This window comes from Paroedura picta, chromosome 1 (assembly GCF_049243985.1).
Source record: "Paroedura picta isolate Pp20150507F chromosome 1, Ppicta_v3.0, whole genome shotgun sequence".
Taxonomy (NCBI): Eukaryota; Metazoa; Chordata; class Lepidosauria; order Squamata; family Gekkonidae; genus Paroedura; species Paroedura picta.
The window spans coordinates 179,680,986-179,704,708 of NC_135369.1; the positions used below are offsets into that span (position 1 = coordinate 179,680,986).

Here is a 23,723-nt window from a genome sequence, read left to right on the forward strand (position 1 = left end):
CCCAACCATTAACAAAAAGCTACATTAAAAAAAAATCCAGTCTGCATTTTAAACTAAGACAAGGATCTGAATCGGGGGAAGGGAGCACATTCCTCGGCTAGAGCAGTGGGGACTAATTTGTTCCTTGCTCAAGGAATTATTTATTTTGAGGGATGAGGTAGAAAGTGATTCATCAAAATGGGAGCCTCCTTCAAAGAGTACATTAATAGCTTTACGGTATCCACAATCAGAGGAAAAACATTTTCCTGTGTCCTTGGTGAGCCGATTGTACCATGAGCGGTCCAGCTGGAGATACCTTTTCAGCACGGAATTAGGCCATAATGATCTCCTCAGGCTTATCCCCTCTGTTTGAACTTGAAGAGAACATCCCGTCCACACTGCAGCTTCCTCTTACTCGAGGTCCACTCACACTGTCTAAGCTTGAATCTGGATTTTATTGGGAGGAAGAAATTAGCTGCAGAACTGCTCCAGTGGCTGGGAGCCATTTTGGCCTTTCATGAATTTAGACACCCCCTTTCTTCCAGGAAAGCTTTTCCAGACTCTTTCTCCATTCCTGTCAGACATTTCTGCTCGAGGCTATAACCTTTGGCAGCAGAACTCTACTGGGACGCTTGTGAAATTTGCTCCCTTTCCACTTCAGGCCTTCTGCAGCACCCCTCAGCCACCTTGTCCTCTGTCTTTCTTATTCCTTTCGATCTGGTCTCTTTTCCCCATTTCTGTGTCGCGGACATCTTGTTTCCATGTCAGCTTCTGGCTTTCCTGTCCAATTCGTGGTCTGATGCTGGAATTCCACCTGTCTGGGGAGAGAAGAATGAATCAGTCTTAAGTATTGATGGTTGTTTTCTTCATGGGTTGATGGTGACAATCATGATTCATGAATCTCTCATGGAAGGAATTGTATGTCTGTAAAATGCTACGTTGCAGCGGACTTCTAGTGATCCCAGCAAGGGGTTTGCAAGGCAAGTGAATGGTGGAAGCAGTTTGCCATTGCCTTTTTCTGCAGAGTCTTCCTTGATGGTTTCTCTTCTAAGAATCTACCCTGCTTAGCTTTTGAGACCTAATGAGATCGGGCTATACTGTGCTGCCTCCCCTCCATTTCCAGGAATTACCCTTTATTCTGAAAAAGTTAAAGGAAGGTTTACATATTGATTTCCCAATGAATTATATGTAGGTCACAGGTCCCGAACATGTGTTCACCAGATGGGTTTAAAGAGACCAGGGCTGAATCTGCACTTACTGGGAACAAGGAAGCCTTTGAACTGAAGCCTTGGCAAATCAGGGCTTTTCTCCCACGGAGGTTCAGCAGCAAGACGAGAGCTGCATGCTTTCTTATGCTGATTTTCCAAATATCGAGGGTCATATCAACTCCAGGATATCGCGGGGGAAAGATAGGGTCACTCTGGATCAATTATGCTTGTTGCAGATGAAAAATTTAAATCTGACAAAATCAAAATGGAAATCACATTCAGTGGAGACGTAAGGGATTGAATCAACTTGGGATTGGAATAAAAGCTCCGTGCAGATTCAGCCCAGGTGGGGCTTCTGCCCAGCAGGAATTTTGATTGGGTACAGCTGACCCCACAGTGTCAGTTCTGTTCTCTTTCCCAGTGTATTTTTAAACAATTGTCCTTTATGTCGCGTGTTTCCTCTGTGTGTGTAGCAGCCATTTTGTCACTGGCTCCAACTTTTGTGGCATCCATTTTGTGGTTGTCTCCCTCCCCACTCTCTCAGTGTTCCAAAGGTCCCCAAGGCTAAAAAATTTTTTCCAAAGATGGAGAACTCACCATCTCCCGAGGAAGCCTGTTTCACTGAGAAACTGCTCTAACTGTCAGGAACTCCTTCCGGATGTTTAGATAGAATTTCTTTTGAATTAATTTCATCCCATTGGTTCTGGTCCGTGCCTCCGGGGCAAGAGAGAACAACTCTGCTGCATCCTCTATATCAGTGGTCCGCAACCTTTTTCAGCCTGCGGACCGGTGGGGGGGAGGGTGATCCGGGTACCACGCATGTGCGGCAGCCCATGCGCAAATGTGCATGTGCGGCAGGTCCGCACATGTGCAGGCCTGCCACACATGCGCATTCGCGGCCGCGCTTCTGTCTCCCCCCCTCCTGCAGAAAGAAGCTTGCCGGGCCGCAAACTAATCGGCTGCTTTGGCGGCCAATTTGCTTGCGGCCTGGGAAGTTTCTCACTGCAGGGGGGGCAGGGAGAGGGAGCCGCAGCCCAGTGCCAAGGCCTTCACGGTCCGTCACCGGGCCACAGCCCGGTGGTTGGGGACCACTGCTCTATATGGCACCCTTTTAAATACTTGAAGATGGTTATCAATTCCCCTCTCAGTCGTCTCCTCTCCAGGCTAAAAAGACCAAACTCCCCCAACCTTTCTTCATACGTCTTGGTTTCCGAACCCCTCACCATCTTCTGGACACGCTCCAGTTTGTCTGCATCCCTCTTCAGCCGGGGTGTCCAAAACTGTCCAAAACTGAAACTTGTGAGCCACACTGAACCATTGGAAAGGGCAGCATATAAAAGAAATTATTAACGTTTTTTTTGTTATTATTAATAATAATAAAAATAATAATTTCTCCCATCAGACTTGTCGGCACTACACCCATTTCTTTCTCCCATTACACACATTGATTTGATTCCCCTCATACTGACAAGCAGGCCAAGTCCTTTGCCTCTTTATAGAGGCAATATGGAGAAAAGCCACGCTAGGATTTGTGCAGACGGATTCCCAGCAGCCTCCGGGATGAAAAAGAGAAGAAGTTATGCCAGGATGGCCCAAAGAAAGGCAAGGCAAGGACATTATACAACCATCGCAAAACCAATGTGAAGCCAGAAGTAAAATACATACGAGGAAAGGCAGCTTTCTGTCAAGAAACAAAAGCAAAAATGTAGCCTCAAATCCTGGGCTAGTGAAGAAGCAGAAAATATCTTGTAGGATTTGCTGGAATTTTGAATCAGGGCCTGAATGTGGTCGACTGTGATTAACTGTGACAGGGATTAGTTGTGGTTCTTTCTGCTCGTTGGCTCTGGAAACGCTCTGTACTGATTCACCCGATAAAGGAAAGGCTTTCCCTTGTGACTTATGAAACTAGCAGCTCTCAACAATGCCAGCGCTTTGATCAGATAATTGAAGGGGAACAAAAATCTGAAGACAAAAAAAAAAAAGGATGCATTTTGATCTGTGCAAGCCAGTATCCAGACGGCTAATCAGCAGTGGGAAAAGAAAAGTTAATGGACAGTTTGACATTTAGAGCTGCCCGATTTCTGCCTGCTATGAGAATTTCTGGGCGCGTCTGTACGTTTGAGATAGCAGCAGATTTTCTGCAAATTGTAGGGCCCGATGAGATGTCACATGATGGTCGCGAGCTGCATTGGTACAATTCCCCTCTTTGCCCTATTTAATGTACAAAATCGAGCTCTACTTTTTACACTGAATGCGACTCAAGATTGGAGGGGGGGTGGGAGAAGTGATGTGTGCACAACCACAGTCATGTGCTTGTGTGCATGTGCACACACATGCGCACACACACAACACACTGTTTCAGGCTACTTTTTAGGTAGAAGAAGAAGAGGTGGTTGTTATATGTTGCTTTTTTCTACCAAAAGGAGTCTCAAAGTGGCTTACATTCACCTTCCCTTTCCTCTCCCCACAACAGATACCCTGTGAGGGAGGGGAGGCTGAGAGAGCCCTGATATTACTGAAGAAGATGAAGAGTTGGTTCTTATATGCCGCTTTTCTCTACCTAAAGGAGTATCAAAGCGTCTTACAATTGCCTTCCTTTTCCTCTCCTCACAACAGATACCCTGTGAGGGAGATGAGGCTGAGAGAGCCCTGATATTACTGAAGAACAAGAGTTGGTTTCCTTCCCTCTTCCCACAACAGGGCTCTCTCAGCCTCACCTACATCACAGGGTGTCTGTTGTGGGGAGAGGAAAGGGAAGGTGATTGTAAGCCGCTTTGAGAATCCTTTGGGGAGAGAAAAGCAGCATATAGGAACCAACTCTTCTTCTTCTTCAGTAATATCAGGGCTCTCTCAGCCTCATCTACATCACAGGGTGTCTGTTGTGGGGAGAGGAAAGGGAAGGTGATTGTAAGCCGCTTTGAGAATCCTTTGGGTAGAGTAAAGTGGCATATAAGAACCAACTCTTCTTCAGTCATATCAGGGCTCTCTCAGCCTCACCTCCCTCACAGGGTATCTGTTGTGGGAAGAGGAAAGGGAAGGTGATTGTAAGCCGCTTTGAACCAACTCTTCTTTATGAACCAACTCTTCTTCTTTAAGAACCAACTCTTCTTCTTCTAACTCCAGAGCCTTGATACGTATAAAAGTAAAATAAAATGGAGTATCTGTATAGGTTTTATACCTTATAGCAGGGTTGACCAAACTGTGGCCATGTGGGCAGGGGCTCATGGTAATTGTAGTCCATGGACATCTGGAGAGCCACAGTTTGACCAGCCCTGCCTTATAGCTTCTGCAGGCGAAAATCAGGCTGGGCAGAAGATTGGATTGCCTGAATCCATATGTAATTGTGCTGCTCCTTTCCCTAAACTTTTCCGGTCAAATGCCTAACCCTGGTCTGAAACTGCCAGAACAATCAGCTCTCTTCTGACCAGCCAAGTCCCTATGTGACACACCAGCCTCTCATTCCTGCACCGTTCCAGCGGGGTGTGATTAGTGAATGAGCCACAGGAGCCGTGTTAATTGCTCTGCATGTGGAAAAAAAGGTCCAGCCCCACCTACACGTAAAAGACGCCCTCGGGGAGCCCATCCTACAAACCAAACATTACACGTTAACCATCTCCCCAAAGGCAAACAGAAGATGAGGTGTATTTCTAGCTGCCCCGACTGCAAACAGAAACCTATCGGATAAACTGGCCAGCCTTGTGCTTGCTGAATCAAGCCTAAAAGTATTCGCTCTGATTAAGGGCTAATTGGAATGCGTTTTTTGTTGCCACGTGTCAAAAGTCCTGCCTGGGTCGCTGTTTGTACATGCATTTTTCAGTATGGTCACCGAGAGGCTGAGATCCTCATCTTGAAATTTGGAGGCCAGTCCTCTCGGTCCAAAGGGCACTTGATTGTCAAAACCAGGGTGTAATGCTATATTGTCTACCCTCCAAAGAGTTTCTCAAGGGGACCTAATCTCTGTCATCTGGAGATCCCCACACATTGTGACTGTTGATATTTGGATGTAGCCCTTTCACCTCCGCTAACATCGGATGTTGTTGTCTGTGTATGCTGATTGTGCGTTGGAAGGAGCGGTGCATGGGGAGGAAGTTCTCCCCTGAACATCCCCATGTTCAGCTGGTCTGAGTAAAAAAGGGGGGGCAATCACAGCCTCTTTCTTTTCTTGAAGGGAGGGGGAGAGGATTGGAAAACAGCAGAGGAGGAAGGAAAAAAATCCAAGGCCAACATAAGTTGAGAGAAATTAGGGGCTTCTCCTTTAAGGCAAGCTTGTCACATGGGCGCCTTTGGCCAATCAGGGCGTCTCTACCACGGAGGAGAGCCCAGATTCAAAACAGCTTGCTTTCTCAGTCTGAATCTTAAAAGCACTCTAAGATATTGCAAAATAAAGGTAGGGTCACTCTGGATCAATCCTGCTTGTTGCAGAAGGAAAATTTAAATCACCCCAAATCAAAACAGAAATCACATTCTGTGTAGACAGCAGGGACTGAATTGACCTGGGATTGGAATAAAAGCTTCATGCAGTTTACACCCTGGTGTGAAGCCCCTGAAATCTTTATGCAGGGAATTTTGTGCAGAGCATCCACTATTTCGATTCAGGAAGGCCAGCAATTTGCTGGTTTTCTAGCCAGACGTGCAATAAGTAAGCTTTGAAAATCATAAAGAGTAGAGATTTTAAAGCAAAGAAACAAACAAATACCCCAGAGAGTTAACTGAGATTCAGCTGGGCCAGCCTAATTTTCAGATAGCATCCTTGATTCTAGGGGTTTTGTTTCAGTTGGATTTTACAGTGTTGTGGCTAAGAAGATTAATGGAGAATTAATTATGCCGTAATAAACCTGTTAAACCATAAAGGAGTCCTTTTTGGATTTGCGGCATCAGGGGTATTCTTCTAAATTAAATTATAGTGGTGTTAGAACATAAATAAATGAAAAGCAAAAGTATCCTTGAAAATTTAGAGGCCTACTAGGAATACCTGGATTTCTTATCCACTCCCACAGAAAAAAAGGAGAAAATATGTTTATATTGGCCCAAAGGGACCCAAGAAAAAGGAGTGTAAGGGAAGGAATTACGTTCTGGATAGGGGTCTGGTAACTGTCTGATTGTGATTTGACAAAAACAAGACTGTTTTCTTTAAAATAAGAAAAAAAGGAATTAAGAATGAAGTTTTCTACCTACCTTGTTCAATCAGGCATCATTTATTTGCTAACCTCACTGTCCAAAGCCCAGTTATCTTAACCAGGGTTTCCCATCCACGGTTCCAAGGTACCATACAGTACCATGGAGGCCTCTCTATGATATTGCAAAGGGGGGTACGGTCAGAATGGCACCTGGAGAGAGCCCTGTTACCCTGTAAAAGAAAAGGGCTTTTAGTTTTAAAAAAACATCCAAAATGGGTACTAGCATATATACCTGCTCTGTAACCTTGGGCTCTGGCCCTCCTCCTCTTGATCCCCGCTCCATCTTGAGATCCAGTGTGTTGAAGTTATTAAAGAGTAGCAGACGCTAATCTCAAGAGCTGGGTTTGATTCCTGACTCCACCTCCATATGCAGCCAGCTGGGTTGCCAAATTCCAGGGGGGGTGGGGCTGGAAACCTACAGGAAGATGACAGAAAGACAGGATGAGAAAGACAGGACGGAGAAAATTGAGATTTTGGAGGGTGGACTCTGGCATCGTACACCACTGAAGAAGAAGAAGAAGAAGAAGAAGAAGAAGAAGAAGAAGAAGAAGAAGAAGAAGAAGAAGAAGAAGAAGAAGAAGAAGAAGAGTTGGTTCTTATATGCCGCTTTTCCCTACACGAAGGAGGCTCAAAGCGGCTTACAGTCGCCTTCCCATTCCTCTCCCCCCAACAGACACCCTGTGGGGTGGGTGAGGCTGAGAGAGCCCTGATATCACTGCTCGGTCAGAACAGTTTTATCAGTGCCGTGGCGAGCCCAAGATCACCCAACTGGTTGCACGTGGGAGAGCGCAGAATCGAACCTGACATGCCAGATTAGAAGTCCACACTCCTAACCACTACACCAAACTGGCTCTGGTCTTCCCCAGTCTCCAGCCCCAAAACTCCAGGAGTCCTCCCCCCCCCCTGATCTTCTTGGGAGCCAAGGGGGTCCTGGCAACTCAAGTTCTAAGTCTGATGACAAGATGGTGTATGTCAGGGGTAGTCAGTAGCCCTCCTGATGTCCATGGACTACAATCCCCATGAGGCTCATGGGAATTGTAGTGCATGGACATCTGGAGGGCCGCAGTTTGACTGCCCTGGTGTCTGTGAAGCACTCAAGTGCCATGTACATGCTAAGAAGGGTTGTTCTTCCAGGAATCGGTCCTGAAAGACAAATACCCAAACCTTGTCCTCCTCTTGTTTTGAGAACTGTGGTTTTAGAAAATAAGCCAGAACATAACTGAGCATTAAGGGCTGCACTGGAACCCCATAATCTTTTCTTCCCCCCCCCCCCCTTTCTCAACAATGAATATGAGTTTTACTAGAATTCCATAACGGCTTGCCAGTAATGTATGGCTTTCCGCTCCCACCCATGTTCGCCGTTGATGTCTGACAAATCGAAAAACCAAATGTACCAATCCTGCCTGACTCAGGTTTTCTGAGTGGCTTCTATTACTCCGCTGTGGAAACCTTTCCCTCATGGTCTCCCAAAAGCCCAACCCCAACTGTCACCCAGGAGAAATACAAAAATCTGTATTGTAACAAAAAAAAAAAAAAAACACACCCACCCATCTGGAGTAGCATTTAGTGGTCAGGACTGTCAGGAGTCTGTGATTTTTAAGGACTGGATGGCCCTTTGTGGTCTCTTCCAGCTCTGTGTGAGTCTGATTCGGAGATAAATATTAGCCTTAAGGAATATGAGGTGAGCAAATTCTACGTGTAGAGAAATTAAGAGGGAGACAGAACCTTCATAAGAGAGCCAGCTTGGTATAGTGGTGAAGAATGGCAGCTTCTAAACTGGCGAGCCAGGTTTGGTTCCCTGCTCCTCCACATGCAGCTAGCTGGGTGACCTTGGGCCAGTCAGAGTCCTGATAGTCCTGTTCTCACAGAGCAGTCTCTCTCAGAGCTCTCTCAGCCTCACCTGCCTCCCAAGGGGTCTGAGGTGGGGAGGGAGGGCGGTATATAAATATAATAAATAAATAAATAAGGTGATTGTAAGCAGCTTTAAGACATGCAAGGCCTGCTGGGTGACCTTGGGCCAATCATACAGGTTAAAATATACAGTAAAACATATCAGTGAACTAAAATAAATAATTAAGAGAGGACAACAATGCAAGTCCCTCAATGTTTTAGCCTTTTAGACCTAAGTGATATTACAGTTGATATGAACACAGAAATTTCAGGGGATTTACCTGCTCTCAGAAACCCTGTGGTTTCTTGGCAACCCTGGAAGGGTTTCCAAATTGGATGGGAGTTAATTATTTTTTTACCTATTTACTGAACATTTATCAGGTGATGTGACCATATATGGTCATGTCGACCCACCCATCCCTCCCAAAATGGCCAGTGATGGGCCCGGAGGGGGTGGGAAGGGGAGGGGCTCTGGGTGGGCGTGTCCACAGCTATGCTTCCCAACCCTATTCTGCACAATCACACCACTTCTGGGGGGTCTCGAAGCCTGAAGAATCTTTGAGGGGTTTCTCAACAGTAAAAAGGTTGAGAAAGGCTGACATAGCTGGTCATAGTTAATACAAGGTAAAAGGATATGGTGAATCGCATCTGGTTCTTTGCAACAAGAACTACAAAGGAACGCCCCTGTATCTGTCCACAACCATTGCTGAAGGGGATCTATTAAACCTGGCTAACATAAATGCTCTGCGAAAAGATGGAATTGTTATGTTAGGAAAATATTGAGCCATAAGATTTGGAGAATGAATAAGGCCAAGAAAATGTGGAGAACACATTCTACCTGCACCAGCGTATATTGATTGAAGTTCTGTGTTGCAAATTCTTCCTTGAATTGCCTGGAAGGGACTTTAATTGTTGTTTTGTGTTTTCTGGGCCAACATCGTTTGCGGCAGAGGATGGGAGCCAGTTTGGTGAAGTGGTTAGGAGTGCAGACTTCTAATCTGGCACGCCAGGTTCGATTCTGCACTCCCCCACATGTAGCCGACCTTGGGCTTGCTATGGCACTGATAAAACTGTTCTGACCGAGCAGTGATATCAGGGCTCTCTCAGCCTCACCCACTTCACAGGGTGTCTGTTGTGGGGAGAGGAAAGGGAAGGCGGCTTTGAGCCTCCTTCGGGTAGAGAAAAGCGGCATACAAGAACCAACTCTTCTTCTTCTTCTTCTTCTTCTTCTTCTTCTTCTTCTTCTTCTTCTTCTTCTTCTTCTTCTTCTTCTTCTTCTTCTTCTTCTCTCCTCTCTTCTTCTGTCTTCTTCTCTCTTCTCTCTTCTCTCTTCTCTCTTCTTCTTCTTCTTCTTCTTCTTCCCCCCCCCCCCCCCAAGGGAACTGAAAGGCAAGATTGAAAAAGAGAGCTCCAAGCGGGAACTGTTGTCCAGCCAGTCTCACCTCAACGACACGCACTGCATCCACTGCCTCCAGCCCTTCAGGTTCCTGGTGAACAGCAAATGCCAGTGCTTGGATTGCCACCTCTACACCTGCAAAAACTGCAGCCTGTACAATAAGAAGGCGCAAGGGTGGGTGTGCGACCCTTGCCGCTTATCCAGGTAGGAGCCCGGGTTCGATGCAGGGGTTCTGTCAAACCTTTGCCCTCTTTTTTTCCTGAAAAGCCAGCGTAGAGTAGGGGCGAAGAGCAGCAGCTTCTGATCTGGCGAGCTGAGTTTGAGTCCCTGCTCCTCCACATGCAGCCGGCTGGGTGGCCTTGGGCCGGTCACAGTCCTGATAGCACTGTTCTCACGGAGCAGTCCTGTCAGAGCTCTTTCAGCCTCAGTTTCCTCACAGGGTGTCTGTTGCAGGGAGAGGAAGGGAAAGGTGTTTGTAAGCCACTTTGGGGACTCCTTTGGGCAGTGAAAAGTGTGTGTGGGGGGCGGCGGCATAAAATCCAACTCTTCTTCTACACCACCTTTTCTTTCTTGGGCAGAGTTGCGAAGACTGGGTCTCTGGAGTGGTACTACGAACACGTGCGGTCCCGGTTCAGACGCTTTGGGAGCGCCAAGGTGATGCGTTCTCTCTACGGGAGGATGGCGCGTGGGCAGAAGACGAACCCCGCCTCGCGTGGGACCGGCCAGGGACTTGGTGAGACCCTCCCCGTCATTTCTGAGAGATCTGAGATCCCTCTTTGAAGATTCCACCCAGGACTAAGCGCCACATTAGCTGTCTCTGCAGTGACCAAAATTATGTCTGAGTAACGACGGTCTGTTCCCACATGTATGAATAAGTGGCTTGGCTTCCAAACCAAACCAAAGAGCGCGGTTGCCAGCCTGGCCCTGGTCCCAGCTCCCCTCTTTTCAGAAATTAATCACTCGCGGTGTGTGGTTTGGAAAACCTGAATGGCATCGAGCTGTCTGCCATAATACGAATGTTAAAAAGTGAACGTTCGTTCCAAAACGAGGATGGTGGTGTTCTAGTCAACCTGTGGTCCTCCAGATGTCCGTGCACTACAATCCCCATGAGCCCCTGCCAGCATTTGCTGGCAGGGGCTCATGGGAATTGTAGTCCATGGACATCTGGAGGACCACAGGTGGACTACCCCTGTTCTAGAAGGACCATCAGGGCTATAGCAACCAGCCAGCTGGATGCCTAAGGGTGTCTTTAACAGCGTAATACTCCAGAGTGGGATGTTAGATCTCCCAGACCCTCTGGATCCGACTTTCTTCTATAGAAGAAGATAGATTGAGTTATATCGCTGTCTATACTGATTCAAGACAGCTGTTTTTATGTTCTTGTGTCATCACAGAACGGTAGAGTTGGAAGGGGCCATGCAGGCCTTCTAGTCCTGCTCAATGCAGGATCAGTTTCAAGCATCCATGATAATTATTTGTCCAGCCGCTCATTTTACCCACCTCGGAGGGATGGAAGGCTGAGTCAACCTTGAGCCAGCTGCTGGGATCGAACTCCCAGCCTCATGGACAGACAGCTTCAGACAGCATTTCTGCCACTTACCACTCTGCGCCACTAGAGGCGCTTCTACATGTAGTTTAAACCCATTACTGCGTGTCCTTTCCTCTGCCAACAGGAACTGCTCTCTGCCTTCCTCTAAGTGACAACTTTTTAGATGCTTCAAGAGAGGCATCATGTCCCCTCTCCACCTCCTCTTCTCCAGGCTGAACATTCCCAAGTCCCTCAGCCTTTCCTCATAGGGCTTGGTCTCCAGGCCCCAGATCATTCTCGTCCCTTTCATAGAATTATAGAATCATAGAGTTGTAAGGGGTCATACAGGCCATCTAGTCCAACCCCCTGCTCAACGCAGGATCAGCCCTAAGCATCCTAAAGCATCCTCCTCTGAACCCTCTCAATTTTCTCCATGTCCTTTTTGATGTGAAGCCTCCAGAGTGGCACACAGTACTCCAGGTGTGGCCTGCTCATATTAGGTTACAGTCCACAAATACCCCAATATCTCATTCACACAAACTGCTATCCCTGAGTATATCACCCCTCCAGTATGCCTGCTTCTCATTCTTGTGACCCAGAAGTAGAACTCTGCACTTCTCCTTATTGAATTGCATCTTGTTCTCATTTGCCTATTTTTCAGCACGTTCAGATCTTGTTGAACTCTCTCTTCTGGGATGTTCACTACTCCTCCCAATTTTGTAACGTTCTGTTTCGGCACAAACTGTGATCCAGGGCTGAAATCTATCTACTTAGCACTGACGGGGGGGTGCTTTGATAAAGGGCCTGTGAGATCCTTCTGGGGAGCTTACAGGCAGGACACTCCTGCTCAGCAAGGAAAAGATGCCCCTGATCTAGATCAGCCTAAGGTCAATGGAAGGCATTGTAGGTTTTCCATGGAAAAGTCCACTCTGTGTTCCCTTGGCTGTAGAGGCCAGTCGCTTATGAGCTGAATGTTTAGTGCTGCAGGATTCTGGACAGTAGCCTTTCCACCGGTTCAGAGTTGTCCTGGGGAAGATAAGTTGAGGGACTTGGGAATGTTCAGCCTGGAGAAAAGGAGGTTGAGAGGGGACATGATAGCCCTCTTTAAGTATTTGAAAGGTTGTCACTTGGAGAAGGGCAGGATGCTGTTTCTGTTGGCTGCGGAGAAGAGGACACGCAGTAATGGGTTTAAACTACAAGTACAACAATATAGGCTAGATATCAGGAAAACATTTTTCACAGTCAGAGTACTTCAGCAGTGGAATAGGCTGCCTAAGGAGGTGGTGAGCTCCCCCTCACTGGCGGTCTTCAAGCAAAGGTTGGATGCACACTTTTCTTGGATGTTTTAGGATGCTTTGGGCTGATCCTGCGTTGAGCAGGGGGTTGGACTAGATGGCCTGTATGGCCCCTTCCAACTCTATGATTCTATGATTCTATGATTGGCTGTGTGCTTGTTCAGGAACCACCTAGACCAGCCTTTCTTGACTTTCCTACCACTGAGAAACCCCTGAAACATCCTTCAGGCTCCGAGAAACCCCAGCAGTGGAGCGATCATGCAGAATATGGTTGGGAAGCAGAGCTGTGGACACGCCCATCCAGGGCCCCTCCCCTTCCCACCCCCTCCAGGCCCATCATTGGCCATTTTTTGGGGGGGGGGTCGACATGATCACATATGGTTGTATCACCAGATAAATGTTTAACAATTTTTTTTTAAATATAAAAATGAATTAACTCCCACCCATTCGGGAAACCTTTCCAGAAACCCCAGAGTTTCACGAAATCCTGGTTGAGAAAGACTGACCTAGACTTTTGCAGAGAGGCAGAGGTACGGCAGTAGGGAGAAGTGGAAAGCAAAGTTTGATTCCCCCATTCCTCCATATGCAGCCAAATGGGTATGAGAAGGAAGCAAACTAATTATCATGGGCATAAGAAGAAGAGGAGCAGGGTTTTTTATACCCCACTTTTCACTACTCGAAAGAGTCCCAAAATGTCTTACAAATACCTTTCCCTTCCTCACTCCCCAACAGACACCCTGTGAGGAAGGAGGGGCTGAGAGATCTCTGACAGGACTGCTCTGTGAGAACAGCTCTAAGAGGACTGTGATGAGCCCAAGGTCACCCAGCTGGCTGCAAATGGAGGAGTAGTGGGGAAACAAACCCGGTTCTCCAGATCAGAGGCTGCAGCTCTTGAAGTTCATTATTAACAAGAACACTGAGAAGGGGAGCGAGAGCCAGGCAAAGACTTCTGCTGAGAGGCCTAATTTGACAACACTTAAAATGGGAAAGCCAAGATAAACACCCTGGAAAAACCGGCTGAAGTAAAAACAAAGTACGCAGACCAGTAATGGATGACACAGCTAATAATTGTATTCAGTAGTGATATCAGGGGATGGGATATGAGAGATTACTGCTACTACTTTTACCACTACTATTAAAATGAGAGCTAGCATGGCATAGTGGCTGGTACTGAGGGCGCCTGAGCCGTGCCGTGGCGGTGGCGCTCCTGCTGGGGCAGCGCCACGGCACCTTCCTGGTGTGCGACTCGGGCACCATCCCCGGCGACTTCGTCCTCCCCGTCTCCGAGAGCTCATGCGTCTCCCACTACATCGTCAACAGCGGCGGCAGCCCCGGGTTGAATACTTCTAAATTCCGGATAGGGGATCAAGAGTTTGACTCGCTGCCAGCTTTATTGGAGTTCTACAAAATACACTACTTGGACACTACAACCTTAATAGAACCTGTGTCAAAATCTAAGCATAACAGCGATGTGGTATTGAGGCAGGAAGAAGTCGAGTACGTCCGTGCTCTTTTTGACTTTAATGGCAAAGACGATGAAGACAGCCTCTACTCTGGAGAACCGGGTTAGATTCTTCTCTCCTCCACATGCAGCTACCTGGGTGATCTTGGACAATCCTGTCAGAGCTGTTCTTGCAGAGCAGTTCTCTCAGAGCTCCCTATTGCCCCAAGGCGTCTGTTGTGGTGAGAGAAAAGGAAAGTTGTTCCTTTGGGACTCCTTCAAGCAGTAAAAAGCGGGGTATAAAAGACCAGCTCTTCTTCTTCTATTTTCATTTATTATTCTCCTTTTTTCACTGAAAGTCAAGGCAGATTAGAGAATACGAAAGTTAACTCAGTCAGACCAAAGTGCAGAAGCACTAGGATTACAGAGCTGGAAAGCTATCCAACAGGAAACCGTTGCTGATTCTAAAGCTGTCTGGGCATGACACATCATACTGAAGAAAGTGGGTCATGATGACAGAGGTTATTGAAGTAGCCAGGGAGAAGATATGCACAAGGAACATTTAGTGTATTGATTGATTAAAGCATTTATATCCTGCCTTTTTCTCGTGGTTCAAGTGTTGGAAAAGGCAGTGTTTGGTGTACAAAGAAGAAGAGGGGGCCTCAATAAGGCAGTTAGAACAGTTAAGTCAGCACCTTCCCTCTCCTTTTAAGTGTCGTTCCTTGTCCGTCTCCAGGTTATTACTCTTGGGCCAGTTCCCCCCTTCTTTTCAGAAGCATTGTACTCAGTCTCACTGTCTCTCTCTCTCAGCTAGGGAAGTAGTCAGGGACCTCTCTCTGTTTTTATGCTACACTATCAAGTATGTTAGTTCCTAAATCAACCTTTATCTAAAGTTCAATCAGGTTGTGTACTGTTGCTGTGTTCATTACTCTGCCCAATGTCAAGATGGCTTACCAGAGTAATTAAAAATATTTCCAGTTAAAATAGAAAATAAAAGTGCCAGCAACAGGATTCTTAGCCATTATGTGGAAACATCCCACATAATTGCTGGAGTGGCAGCTGGCGAGTCCAGGTGCCCGGCCGCACAAAGGTTTGATTCCTCGCTCCTCCACATGAAAGGGCGTAGGCAGCCTTGGAGGACAGGCAGCAGTGGCACCACGAACTGGGCTTGGCCCTGGGGCTCACCAGCCACCGCCACTGCTTGTTCTTCGAGGCTGCCTGCGCTCTCCACCTACTGTTCCTGGGGCAGGACTATGGGTATCATGTCCGTAGTCACATCCGTTTGAGGAGCCGCACCAGTAGATGTTTCCACATCAATAACCCACCCTGAATCTATCCCCCCCTTCCCCCCTATTTATTTATTTATTTGATTTTTACACCACCCTCCCAGCAATCTGGCGGAGGTTGGTATACAAAATTATGGATAAAATACAATAAGTTAGCAAATAAAAAATTGGATTTAAGATTAATTTAAATTTTAAATAGGTAACAAACAGATTAAAAGGGGTAACTCCACAGAACATATTTTTATAATTATCCCCCCAAATCAGGCTGGTCTGGGAGTCTTCTGACAGATAGGTAAATAGACAATGAATAGATTGGGTGGGGCCAGATGTTAGCTCAGTAGGTGTTAATTTTGGCCCTAGTCAAAATTACCCTCCTCCTGTTCAAAGGTGCCTTCCATTAAAACCTGCTGAAAAGCCCTCGCAAAGCCCTAGCAAACCTTACAGTGCTTCCCCTTACCTCGTCAGGAGGCCCATTCCAGAGACCTGGAGACAAGCAAAAAAACACCCAGGCTTGGTCGATGCCAGATGGGCCATCCTAAGTGGTGGGATAGCCAACAGCTGGCCGCTTGACAACCGTAGCTGGTACACAGGGACATATGGAAGGGGATGGTCCAAGAGCCAGCTTGGTTGAGAGCCAGCTTGGTGTAGTGATTAGGAGTGCGGATTCCTAATCTGGCAAATTAGGTTTGATTCCCTGCTCCTCCATCTACAGCCATCTGGGTGACCTTGGGCTCGCCACAGCAATGATAAAGCTGTTCTGACTAAGCAGGAATATTAGGGATCTCTCAGCCTCACCCACCTCACAGGGTGTCTGTTGTGGGGAGACGAAAAGGAAGGCGAATGTAAGTCACTTTGAGCTTCCTTCTGATAGTGAAAAGGGGCATATAAGAACCAACTCTTCTTCTTCAGTAATATCAGGGCTCTCTCAGCCTCAGCTCCCTCACGGGGTGTGTGTTGTGGGGAGAGGAAAGGGAAGGCAAATGTAAGCCACTTTGAGCCTCCTTCGGGTAGAGAAAAGGGGCATATAAGAACCAACTCTTCTTCTTCTTCAGTAATATCAGGGCTCTCTCAGCCTCACTTCCCTCACAGGGTGTCTGTTGTGGGGAGAGGTAAGGGAAGGCAATTGTAAGTCACTTTGAGACTCCCTCAGGAGTCGTCGTCGTCGTCGTCGTCTTCTTCTTCTTCTTCTTCTTCTTCTTCTTCTTCTTCTTCTTCTTCTTCTTCTTCTTCTTCTTCTTCTTCTTCTTCTTCTTCTTCTTCTTCTTCAAATCACAATCCAATCCCCCACAGAAGTGACCTCCAGATCTGCTCCAGCTGCAAAATCCCTTTAAAAACAGCCCTCCTGCTCAATTCTGCTTTACGCATCCTGCAAAATGACAGAAGCACGGAGGGCTCTTCCTGGCCATCTCCCGCAAGCCTCTCTGCACAATGGGGGCTGCCATGCAGCAAGGGCAGGAATGGAGAAATCAAGGAGGATATACATCACAATAAAAAGATTCTTCTCCTTGCTTTGATTCCCCTTCAGAAACTATTGTTTCTCCTTGGCCAGATAAATGTAGTGTCCCTGGTCCTACCATTTGCCCTTCCTTTGTTATCTTGGCTGGAATGAAGATCAGGTGGAACATGACCTTCAGAAGCCCTCTGCAGACAGGCTAGATGAGGCTTTCTGGTTGTGTGCCTGAGCTCCAATCCGTTGTCTTCAGTGACTTTTTTCATGGGGATGTTCTTCAGAATGGTATGATTGTCTGGGCCTGTTTCTGCATTCTTTCCAGTTCATTGCATGCTTTGCCAATCCATTCCTTTCCTTATTTGCTGCATCCTTTGATGGTCGCTCGGCAAGCCCAGGGGAACACAGTTGGCCATGGAAATCAGCTAGGCGAGTTGAAGGGCCTTGAGGTTCATTGCTCCTTCCAGACATTTGGATTAATATCTGGAATATTAACAACATTGTTCTCAAAGCCAACAGGCTGAGAGCCAACTTGGTGTAGTGGTTAAGAGTGGTGGCTTCTAATCTGGCGAGCTGGGTTTGATTCCTTGCTCCCCCAAATACAGCCAGCTGGGTGACCTTGGGCTAGTCACAGTCCTATTACAGCTGTTCTCACAGAGTAGTCCTGTCGGGGCTCTCTTCAGCTCCATCTACCTCACAGGGTGCCTGTTGTGGGGAGAGGAAGGGAAGGCGATTGTTAGTCGCTTTGAGACTCCTTCCAGTAGTGAAAAGTGGGGTATAAAAAGCAACGCTGCTGCTGCTGCTTCTGAATACTTAAAATACCAGGTTGACTGATGACGTAGTGTGGTGGTTAAGAGTGGCAGTCTCTTCCGCACTTCTCTTCCACATGCAGCCAGCTAGGTGACCTTGGGCCAGTCTCAGTTCTCTCAGAGCTCTCTCAGCCTTACCTGCCTCTCAGGGTGTCTGTTGTAAGCCGCTTTTAGATTCCTGAGGCCTGTTGGGTGACGTTGAGCTAGTCCCAGTTCCCTCAGAGCTTTCTCAGCCCCACATGTTCTCTGTGGTGGGGAGAGGAAGGGAAGGCGATTGTAAGCCGCTTTGAAACTCCTTCAGGTAGGAGTACAAAAACCAGCTCTTCTTCTCTTCTCCTGGATGAAACTATTTTATTCCCTTCCATTTTTTCCCCATCAATCCTGGATGATCTAAAAAAACAGAAAGGCACCTGGCCAATAGATGGCAGCCTGAGGCAGTTTTCCAGTCTCTCTCCCCCCCCCCCCCATACTCCTCCCTTCCCCCCCTTTCTGGATGACATTTGGAAATCATGGCTGAGTGTTCACATCCTGAATCGCTTCTGGCAGCTGCTTCGGTGAATTGTCCTCACTTTCAATGTAGTATTGTGACATCCGGCAGCTCAGGTTGCTCTGGGAGGGTGGCGGCCCCTCCCTCGAAGGTGCCACTGTAAAAGAACATGGCTTTCCTGTTAGGGACAGGCCTCCGTTTCCAAAGGAATGGATGCCAGAACCCCAGGATCCCAAGTCTTATGTAAGTGTGATTAATGAATGGTGTTCACAGCCAATGAGTAAGGCGAAAGCTGTCCTCCTGCTTGCATCAGAGGCAAATAGAACCCTAGATTTGGAAGGGGCCATCCAGGCCATCTAGTCCCACCCTCTGTTCAGTGCAGGATCAGCCTCAGGCTTCCAGGATAAGTATCTGCCAAGACGCTGCTTAAAGATGGCCAATCAGGGGAGTTCCCCACCTCCTTAGGCAGCCCATTCCAATGCTGAACTACGCTGACTGTGAAAAATATTTTCCTGATAGTTAGCCGATATTGTTCTACACGTAGTGTAAACCCATTACTGGGGATCCTATCCTCTGCTGCCAACAGGAACTGCTCCCTGCTCTCCTCCAAGTGAGAAACTTTCAAATACTTCAAGAGAGCCATCATGTCTCCTCTCCACCTCCTCTTCTCCAGGCTGGACATTCCCAAGTCCCTCAGCCTTTCCTTATTAGTCCCCAGGGCTCAGATCACCCTCATCGCTCCTCTGCACCCTCTCAATTTTGTCTCCATTTTTTTTTAAGGGAGGCCTCTGGGGCTACGTACAGCAGGGGTAGTCAACCTGTGGTCCTCCAGATGTTCATGGACTACAATTCCCATGAGCCCCTGCCAGCGTTTGCTGGCAGGGACTCATGGGAATTGTAGTCCATGAACATCTGGAGGACCACAGGTTGACTACCTCTGACGTACAGGACTCCAGGTGGGGTCTGACCAATGCGGTCTACATTGGGACTATGATGTCTTGTGACTTTGACATGATGCCTCAGGGACGGGCCAGTCCTGCTGCGAATCTTTTCGGCTGTGTTCACTTGGTCATAGCTTGCTGTCAGGTGACCAGTGCAGCAGGTTCAAAGGGGTCAGAAAGAGTTATAAGAGGCCCCGGAGGTTGCAGAATGTGATGCAAGTCACATCTGACTTATGGTGGCCAAACGGTGGCCCATGGACCTCAATTCCCACGAGCCCCTGCTGGCATCTGGAGAGCCACTGATTGGCCATCCCTTCAATAGGGTTTTCCAGCCACAGTGTTGCTCTTTGCATAGCCACCGTGGACTTCCTTGGTGGTCTCCCATCCCATTACTAACCAGGGCTGGCCCTGCTTAGCTTCTGAGACCCACTGAGATCAAGCTAGCCTGAGCCACCCACATTAGGGCCTATAAGAGATGTGAGCTAGGCTTAGTTTTGCCCCTTCTGGACCGCTTGTCAGTGTGAGCTGTCATCAGTCCATGCCTATTAGTTTCTCTCCATGCTTCTCCCTCACAGCACCATTGAAAAACATATTTTCCCCTCAAACTTCTTCTAGGACTTCACGACCGAGTATACAGCTTGCCGGACCTTCACCGTAAGTTGCCTTTAAAGACAAAAATTAGTCCTGTGAAAGAAATCGGTAAGGCACTCTGTGGAAGGCCCTCTCGCCCTTTGAATTTCCCATCCTTTCTGTGGCAGAGCCCTAAAAGGGCTTTTTATACCTATATCAGAGGAAAGATGTTCACACCAGAGACTGGCCAAAGAACGGTGATACCTGTGGCTAAGTTTCTGTGCTCTGGAATGGAAATATGAGCCAAGTTAACATCCTGTGTGCAATCTACTTTGATTATAGGTAAAGGTAAAGGTATCCCCTGTGCAAGCACCGAGTCATGTCTGACCCTTGGGGTGACGCCCTCTAGCGTTTTCATGGCAGACTCAATACGGGGTGGTTTGCCAGTGCCTTCCCCAGTCATTACCGTTTACCCCCCAGCAAGCTGGGTACTCATTTTACCGACCTCGGAAGGATGGAAGGCTGAGTCGACCTTGAGCCGGCTGCTGGGATTGAAATCCCAGCCTCATGGGGAGAGCTTTCAGACAGCTGCCTTACCACTCTGCACCCCAAGAGGCTCATACTTTGATTATAACCCTTATCCTATTCATTATTTTAAAATGAAAGCTGTATGGAGAGATATCACGTAAGTAATTTGTTTGATAAATGTTTCCCCTTCCCCTGCCCCTTTGGAGCTCAATAAAAACTGACCTGACCCTATAAGAGGCAAAATACACCCTGCTGTATCCTGCAGTTACCAGCCCCCCCCATAAACCCTTTGGGCTCCCCTTCTCACATTTTTCAGTCTGTGGCCCCCTTCAAACATGCCAATGCCTCCGGGGGTCCATACGACCCCCGTTGAGAACTGCAGCTTGAAAAAAAGTATAGCATTCCCCCCCCCCTCCCACAGACCATAGCATTTTGATAGTATGGACAAATTCCCTTTGGGAACTTTTCACCTTCTGCTTGTGAATTCCCTGCCTGGAATAATTTAGTTTTGTGGGTAGCTGGGGATCTTTCCTTGCCCCCCCCCCAAGTGGCAGGGGGAGGAAGCACACGCACGCGCGCACACACACACACACACACAAACATACACTGGTGAGGCCCAAGGCTCGATATCATCATGACTTTCTATGGGTTATCGTTTTGTGCGATTGCTCTCTGTCATTCTAAGTGACAGATATTGCAGCTCTAACGACTGGTGTTAGATATTGCAGTGACTCCTTCCTGCATTTCTCTATTTTGTAATAGCTCCAAGTATTCCCTCCCCCCCCCATCGTTCTTATTCATCTATGTTTAGGAAAGGCTTAAAAATAAAGAACAATTTTAAAGGGGAGAGCAGTCTGGCCGTGGGGTTTGCACCCGGATAGAAATGCTCTTTGGGGTTACTTGCAGTGGCAGATAGGAATATCGGGAAGACCGGTGTTGATGGGGATGCAAAGAGCTGCCTTCACTTCTCAGTCCTACTGGCACAAAAACTGCTCTTGGCCCCATTGGGAGCCGCTTTTGGGCACCCTGAGTGGGGGGGGGGCACTGAGGACTGAACCATCTCCATGCTCAGCAGTTGAGAACATGGCATGGCAGGATACACGCCCATCAGGGCCCTTGCCTTTGGTGTCTCTGACTCAGGTGATTACCAGCTCCACGGAAATGACAGGGGCAATGATCGCCAGGAGGAGGAAGAGCCCGATGACATCCTCGATAGCGCGAAGGCTGAGTGTTACGCGAGGGTAAGTCTCTAAGATGTGCTGCTTTCCTGGACTCCAGGGTCGCAGAGGTCAAGAGATCCCCTTCTCTCCCTTTTGCCAGCTTTGGGAAGTGGCTCTCCTGTTGCGCTTGGCGATTCTGAATGTGAAGATTCTGATCTCATTGGCTTCTATTTTGTCGTTGTTTCCATGATTTTGTTTCTGCATGCTCAACGTAAATGCATCTGGAACAGATCTCGGCTGCTGCTGTACTGTTGGGACTCAGAAAAAGGATTCCCTGGGAGAGAATACCAAGAGTTAATTCAGACCTGAAACTCCAGGGCTGGTTCAGGGCTCATTGCTGTGGGTTAATTTGGTTTTTCACTTGTATCTCACCCTTTCCTAAGTGGCTCAGGCTGGATCGCAACACGATTCAGAGCAAAGTACAATATAAATTAAACCCGCCTGGTGTAACGGTTAAGAGCATGGGTCTCTAATTTGGCAAGCCGGGTTTGATTCTCTGCTCCTCGGCATGCAGCCATCTGGTTGGCCTTGGGCTAGTCACAGTCCTGATAGAGATGCTTTTACAGGACAGTTCTCTTAGAGCTCTCTCGGCCCCAACCTCCCTCACAGGGTACCTGTTGTAGGGAGAGGAAGGGAAGGCAATTGCAAGCCGCTTTGAGGCTCCTTCGGGTAGTGCAAAGCGGGGGATAAGAACCGACTCTTCTTCTAAATCGAAAATATAAAAATCAAAATTATAGTATTCAAATCTGAATTTGAAATATAAAAAGCCAAGAAGCCGCCTCCTTCTTACAAGGAATTAAACAAACTAAACTGAACTGATGAGGGGGGCATATACATTTCTTGGAGAGTCTGACTAATAGGTAGATTTTTAGGCAGGGGGCCCAGCATACGCTGATGTCATTTCTAGGCCTCAACCGTAGGCCTGGCAGAACAGCTGTGTCTTACAGGCCCTACAGCAGGGGTAGTCAACCTGTGGTCCTCCAGATGTCCACAGACTACAGTTCCCATGAGCCCCTGCCAGCAAATGCTGGCAGGGGCTCATGGGAATTGTAGTCCGTGGACATCTGGAGGACCACAGGCTGACTACCCCTGCCCTACAGGACAAATTAAGGTCCCCCACAGGGCCCTGGTCTCCAGCGGATACGTAACACCCTTGGCAGGAGCTCTGGTGGAATCCTTTTTACTGCCCTCTGGGATCTTCCTCGAAATCAGGGTCCTTCTGCTTTCTGTGCTTCCTAAGATGCGCAAGACCAAGCGCCTGCTGTCTGTCCACCCTTTCGACTTCGAAATGGACTCTGAATACTCTGCTCAGTCGCGACGGCAGTCTGTGCAGCTCTCGCCAGGACCCTACAGCGAAGGCCTTCAGGTATCCAGGAGGAGCGGGCTTGTGTTTGGGGCTGGGTGTGTGCGTGTTTGTCATCCCTTGCGCTTTAGAATAGGGTTAGTCAAACTGCGGCCCTCCAGACGTCCGTGAACTACGATTCCCATGAGCCCCTGCCAGCAAATGCTGGCAGGGGCTCATGGGAATTGTAGTTCACGGACGTCTGGAGGGCCTGCAGTTTGATTACCCCTGCTTTAGAATGTGCAGGGCTTCTAAAAGTATTTTAATCAAAAGATCACACGTGTCACATTGAAAATGTTTGATTTACGAGGTGTAAGCTCATATAAATTTTCAAGAATCGGATATCTGATGAAGGGAGCATTGACTATTGGAAACCCGTAGCCTGAAAATCTTGTTGTTCTCTAAGCTGCTAGTGGGTTTGAGTCTAGCTCTTACACTGTGGACCAGCACAGGTTCCCTCTGAGAGAACATAGGCTGTGTGTGATTTTTTAAATTAAGAGAGGCAGCTTGGTATAGTGGTTAAGAGCTGCAGTTTCTAATCTGGAGAGAAGGGTTTGATTCCCCATTCCTCCACATGCAGCCAGCTGGGTGACATTATTATCATTATGATTATCATTATGATTATCATCATCATCATCATCATTATATTTATTTCCCGCCACTCTCGAGTTGGCTTGTGAAACCCTCGTTAAAAGCCCCCAATTAAAACATAATCCCCAACATGGCGGAAAACCCCTCCCCACCCCCCGCTATTGGGGGGGAAGGAGGTAAGATGAATACTCATACCTGGATGGGGGGCATAGGTCTACCTCGCGGACCTCATCCTCAACCATAAACCGGGCGGAAAAGCTCCGTTTTACAAGGCCTGTCAAAAACCGTAAGCTCCCGCAGAGCCCACAGCTCACCCGGGAGCTCATTCCACCAGGTTGGGACCAGGACCGAAAAGGCCCTGGCCCTGGTTGAGGCTAGGCACGCTTCCCTGGGGCCAGGAACGATCAATAAATTTTCACCCACAGAACGTAAAGCCCTGCGGAGGGCATAGGGCGTTAGGCGGTCCCACAGATATGTGGGTCCCAACCCACTTAAGGCCTTGAAGGTCAAAACCAAAACCTTAAATCGTATCCAGACAGCAACCTTGAGCTAGTCACAGTCCTGATAGTGCTGCTCTCACTGTCCAGT

The 23,723-nt window shown here is 47.9% G+C and overlaps 1 protein-coding gene across 7 annotated transcripts in view; it reads left to right on the top strand.

Moving 5' to 3' along the window:
* Window positions 1–23,723, top strand: part of MLPH (melanophilin) — a 79,759-nt gene that overhangs the window by 24,307 nt on the left and 31,729 nt on the right. For 2 of the 7 annotated variants that reach the window (XM_077313683.1, XM_077313702.1), the window contains exons 3-7: window positions 9,633–9,854; window positions 10,229–10,383; window positions 19,500–19,538; window positions 21,123–21,223; window positions 22,443–22,568. In XM_077313683.1, the coding sequence (XP_077169798.1) occupies window positions 9,633–9,854; window positions 10,229–10,383; window positions 19,500–19,538; window positions 21,123–21,223; window positions 22,443–22,568 (643 nt within the window). The remainder of the gene's footprint in view (window positions 1–9,632; window positions 9,855–10,228; window positions 10,384–19,499; window positions 19,539–21,122; window positions 21,224–22,442; window positions 22,569–23,723) is intronic. The other 5 variants (XM_077313711.1, XM_077313728.1, XM_077313692.1 and 2 more) reach the window with 4 other exon arrangements.